Here is a 5,874-nt window from a genome sequence, read left to right as displayed (position 1 = left end):
CTTTGCCTAATTAAGGAAAGCATTTGAACAAGGGGGGGGGGGGGGCACAAAGGAAGTGATTCAAAGACTCCCTGAAGGTTTCCATCTAGAAGTGCAACATGGATATCAATGCATGGGAGACTCTTGTTCAGAAGAAACTGACTCGGAGGAAACTCTTGTATGAAGGGACACAATTTTTTGAGAACACCTGGCAGCAAGAGAAATTCCAGAAAGGAACTAGAGAAAGGAATGTCAATGATCTGAAGGAAAGGACCAATTCCATCTTTCAGAAACACCTGCCAATTGTGTGCTCAGGATGTGGTTCTCGGATTGGGCTCATCAGCCTTGCAAGTTCCCATAGAACCCATGACCAGTGACACAGAATTTCCGAGGTGTACAATCTTACTCATTAGTGATGCTGATGACCAAAAAGCAGGTCAAGGTATTCCACAAAGAATAGAGAACTTCATAACACTTCATAGAGTCATTAAGCTGTATAGCATTCAAACAGGCTCATCGGTCCAACTTGTTCACGCCGACCAGATATCCTAAAATAATCTAGTCTCAGTTGCCAGCATTTGGCCCATATCCCTCTAAATCCTTCCTATTCAGATGCCTTTTAAATGTTGTAATTGTGCCAGCCGTCACCACTTCCCCCAGCAGGTCATTCCATTCATGCACCACCCTCTGTGTGAAAGAGTTGCCCCTTAGGTCCCTTTTAAATCTTTCCCCTCTCATCTTAAACTTATGCTCTCTAGTTTTGGACTCCTTTACCTTGGAGAAAAGTTCCATTTGCCAACCCTTACCACCTGATGCCTGGAGGAAGAATGCCTCATAGTCCGCCTTGGTCCATTGCCAGACCCTTACCACCTGACGCCTGGAGAAAAAATGCCTCATATTCTGTTTTGGGACCCTGCAACCACACAGGATTAATGTAGTTTTCACCAGTTTCCTCATTTCCCCTCTCCCCATAATATCCCAGTCCCAAGCCTCCAACTCGGCACCACCCCTTGTCCATCACCTTTCCCATCCATCCGCTCCCCCCTCTTCACCGGCCTATCACCTTCTCTCCCACCTTCATCTACCTATTGCATTCTCAGCTACCTTCCCCCAACCCCACCCCCTCCCATTTATCTCTCAGCTCCTTGGCCCACAAGCCTCATTCCTGATGAAGAGCTTATGCCCGAATCGTCGATTCTCTTGCTCCTCGAATGCTGCCTGACCTGCTAGCTTTTCCAGCACCACACTCTCGACTCTGATCTCTAGCATCTGCAGTCCTCACTTTCTCCATAGCTCACCAAATAGTATTGGACAATGGTGGAATGAAGCTCTGGAGAAGTCTGAATGAACAACTGTCAGTCATCTACTGAAGTAAATAAACTGGAATCAGTTAAACTGAAGGCCCAAAAGACAACAGTTAGTTGTGGCATTGGTGCTACAAAGTCTTATTACCAATGCTTAGGCCAATATTAGAGCATGTTTTTTAGCCAGTCATCAGTTGTGCCTATTGGAGTTGATATAAGTATGTAATCTTGATAACATAATACTTTTTGAATACCTTACACAATTTTGTTCATTCCCCATTGAAATGTTTTAGAGACTGAAGAAGCACTAACTGGCAACCAATGAAACAAAAATAGACTCTTGTGTTTATTAATAGTCAAATATAACTTAGACTCATCATCTAACTCAAGTTACAGAAACATATTTGTCTGATCTAATTCTGAAAAAAAACTGGCACTTGAAATTATTATTCAATACTCCTCTATGTATGATGAAGCATCAAGTAGGTGGATTCCATTTTCCTACTGGATTTATGATAATCTTACAGGCCTCACGTTTTCCTACACGACTAACTTTTAAAAATCACACAACACCAGGTTGTAGTCCAACCTCACTCCAACACCGGCTCCTCCAAATCATAACTTACTTTGGTAATACCAGTGTAGGAGTGGTCTAATTACTCTGTTCTATTTCAGAGATAACATTCTCAGTCACACGTCTTTTCAACTTTTGTTTAGCTTTCTCCCTTAGGAGAACTGTACAAGGCATGAAATGAATATCCATGAAACAGTATTTTGGCCTTATATCTTTGAAATGTGTTGTCAGTTTCAGTTAACATATGAGGATCTCAACCACAAAGCATGCACTTACCTGAAAATCCATCACTTCCAAGCTTCTCTCAAAGTTGAACAGGTATTGTCATTCATTCATTGTGCCTGGGTCAAAATTCTGGAACTTCCTACCTCACTGCAAAGTGGGAGTGCTTGCATTATCTAGGTTGCCCTTTGCTACATCGCCTCTGGGAATTGTTTATGATCGATGACCAAAACTGAATGCAGCAAACTGTGTTTGATTAGAAAATTGTACAGTTTGATGGTCTCTGATTATATAATGCACTATATTCTATCTTGACTTTGTTGAGCTTCAGTTGTGGAATGTTGTATAATTATAACACCACAAAAAATTCTTAAGACTTCTTCGACAGGATGTATTATGTTGCCTATTTTCAAATAATATGCAACAAGAAGACTTTTTAAAATTATGCTTATCACTGTGCATGTGAACAAAATACGATTAGACCTTAAACTATAGAAGTGGAATTAGGCTATTTGGCCCATTGAGTCTACTTCGCCACTCAATCATGGCTTACATGTTTCTCAAACCCATTCTCTTGCCTTCTCCCTGAAAGCCTTGATCCCCCTGTAATCAAGAACCTATCTTTGTCTTAAATACATTCAATGCCTTGCCCTCCACATCCTTCTGTGGAAATGAGTTCCACAGAATCACTACCCTCTGGCTGAAGAAATTCCTCATCTCAGTTCTAAAAGGTTGTCCCTTCACTCTGAGGCCGTGCCCTCTGGTCCTAGTCTCCTACGAGTCAAAACATCTTCTCCACATCCACTCTATCCAAGTCTCTCAGTATTTTGTAAGTTTTAGTGAGATCGCCCCTCTTCCTTCTAAACTCCGTCAAACACAGAGTCAGATCGTTAACACTCCTCATATGACAAGCCCTTCATCCTGGGATCATTCTTGTAATCCTCCTGTGGACTTCATTCATGACCAGCATGTTCTTCTTTAGATACAAAACTGCTCACTATAGTACAAATGCACTCTGATCAGAGCCTTAAACAGCCTCCCACCTGAAGAGAGCTGCATGATTACCACATCTCCACAGGCAAAGAAAAGCTGGGACAAATCCAGGGTAGTCTTAGAGATGTTAGAAACATCTTCTCCATGTCCACTCTATCCAGGTCTCTCGGTATTCTTCAAGCTTCAGTGAGATCCTTCCTACCCAATCTTCCTTCTCAACTCCATCGAGAACAGACCCAGAGTAGGATCATTCTTATGAACCTCCTCTGAGCCTGTTCATCTTTCTTTAGGCAGGGAGACCAAACTCCTCAAAATATTCCAAATTGGTTTGGCTAAGACGAAAAGTCACTGGACCCGAAATGTTAACCCCACTTTCTCTCCACAGATGCTGCCAGACTTGGTGAGTCTCTGCAGCCATTTCTACTTTCGTAAACACAAACTTTCTTGAACAAGATTTGGAGATGCCGGTGTTGGACTGGGGTGTACAAAGTTAAAAATCACACAACACCAGGTTATAGTCCAACAGGTTTAATTGGAAGCACACTAGCTTTCAGAGCGCCGCTCCTTCATCGGGTGGTTGTGGAGGACACAATTATAAGGCACAGAATTTATAGCAAAAATTTGCAATGTGATGTAATTGAAATTATACATTGAAAAATACCTTGATTGTCTGTTGAGTCTTTCATCTTTCGAATACCATGATAGTTTCACTTCTCTCATGTGTAAATGACAAATGTTTTTTTAAAAAGTTGCATTCTCAGGTTAACTGTAACAATTTGGTGTTAGCTAGATAATATGTTGAAGGTATTAGCCCTCTGTGTTCTCTGTCTATGCCATGATGTTTAGATTGATTCTAATCTAAAAAGTGAGATAAGAGTTTTGCATGAATTCATGCAGTTTTTGAGCAAAGTACATTGTAACTCTGCAAGTACAAATTCACCCCACAAAATATGTGTATATGTGTGCATGTGGGTCTTCGTGTCTGTATGTCTGGGTTGGGGGGGTTGTGAGTGTGAGAGAGAGTGTATGTGTGTGTAGAGTGGTCTACGTCTCGGAGAGGATGCATGTGTGAATGTGGGAGTGTGTGTGTGTATGGGTATGGAACCCATGAGGGCCTCAACTAACCCCCCACCGACCTCATCCCGTTTCCCTGGTAACAGACACCAGGCACGCCGGCTCCACCATTTCAATTACCTCTGGGGGTGCAGACAATTAGGACCAGTATTCACAGCTCAGCCGTTCTGTAATAAAAAAAATTGAAGTAGTATTTATGTTTGGTTTCACATACAAGAAGTGAAGGGTTGCGTGTGAAGGAAGCGAGTTGAAGTCTGTGTTGTTGTTGGATGGGTGTCATGTTCCTTCATACCCTCCCGGTGCTGTGAATGGTGCAGGCCGCCGGGCCAGCTGGCGGTTGTCAAGATGGCGGCGGCGCAGTGGCGGGCTCCAGGTGTTTGGAGTGGGGTGGCAAACTCTGATATTCCTCCTCACTTTCAGCGATATGCCGGACTGGTAGACGAGTCGGAAGGGTTTCAGCTGTCGCTCCGGACGTTGGAGGGTCTGCCGTTTAAAGCGGTAAGGATGCGGTGTCGAGTCAGAGTCAGAGTCAGAGAGAGAGAGAACGAACGAATTCCCTCCTCTCTGTCGGAGCAGCACAGATTGGATGGGCCGAACCACCTTTTGTCATTCCTCTGGGAGAAATTAGAGGAAGTAGCAGCACAGAATTTTCACATTCTCAAACCCAAGTCACATTGAGTGGGATGATACCCAGAACATGAACTAGATAGATAATTGTTTGAAGGGATGTTTGATATCTTGTATCGCTAGATCTTGAATATTGTTATTTGTTTAATAAGTCCATGAAAAGTGAATTATTGTTTTGAGTTAGACTTTTAAAAATGTTGTTATTGTATTTCTTCTGGTATCCAGTAACATTTTTCATCCTCTAAACTTTGGTCATCTTAGTTTTCACACAATTTGGACTTGTGAAAAAATATATTTATCAACAATGAACTTTTTGGCATCAACAAATTTAATGGATAGTTCACCAGCCTTCTTATCTCATTCTGTTGACCCTTTTGATGCACAGATACAAACTGTTCTGATCATTCTTTAAGTAAGTCAAGATGGCGGATGCTGCCTGAATTGCTGTGCTCTTCCAGCACCATTGATCCAGAATCTGGTTTCCAGCATCTGCCGTCATTGTTTTTACCTTGTTGATTTTAACCCTACTGTGAATCCTCTTGCAAGGATGTCTGCCTTGAAGAAGTTTTCATCCTCTCTCTACAAGAATCTCAGGGAGTCCCTCTCCCACTGCAACTCCCAGGTCGTTTCCTCTGCCCTGAAGCTCTTCAACCATATCGTGAAACAAACGCGCTACCACAGCCACATCTGCTTCCTCAGTGCCTGCCTCCGTAACCAACTCATCCCACACGGACTCCGGACCACCTTTAAACCGGCAGCATTCGGACCCGAACAGGACAAACAGTACAGACTACAGATTCAAAAACACCAGCAACAGTTCTCCTTCAAGATCCTCCGCTCCACGCTCGCAGCAATGCGCCGGCACCTAACCTCTCTACAGTCTACCCTGCCTCAGCTGATGGCCATACTCTCTCAGAATTGCAAAGGACCCACTCTGTACTACATCCTTAGGAGAATCCATACTCACAACAAACAGTATTTCAATTCCATCTCAAACATCAAAAACTGTAAGTACAACAAACTTTTATCCACCCACCTCCATAACCAGCGCTCCTCAAACATTCCAGAAGATTCCCCTGACCTCGGAAACGCCATTAGCCA

The 5,874-nt window shown here is 43.0% G+C and overlaps 1 protein-coding gene across 1 annotated transcript in view; it reads left to right on the top strand.

The window, feature by feature from the left end:
* The first annotated feature begins 4,162 nt into the window (after positions 1–4,162).
* The window catches only part of nphp4 (nephronophthisis 4), a 431,885-nt gene continuing 430,173 nt past the window's right edge, over positions 4,163–5,874 (top strand). The window contains exon 1 of the mRNA XM_043675534.1: positions 4,163–4,644. Within this exon, the coding sequence (XP_043531469.1) occupies positions 4,492–4,644 (153 nt within the window). The 5' untranslated portion in view covers positions 4,163–4,491. The remainder of the gene's footprint in view (positions 4,645–5,874) is intronic.

The sequence above is a fragment of the Chiloscyllium plagiosum genome, chromosome 34 (genome assembly GCF_004010195.1).
Source record: "Chiloscyllium plagiosum isolate BGI_BamShark_2017 chromosome 34, ASM401019v2, whole genome shotgun sequence".
Classification (NCBI taxonomy): Eukaryota; Metazoa; Chordata; class Chondrichthyes; order Orectolobiformes; family Hemiscylliidae; genus Chiloscyllium; species Chiloscyllium plagiosum.
The sequence above is the reverse complement of the archived record's forward strand: the minus strand, read 5'-3'. Positions and strand labels throughout refer to the sequence as shown.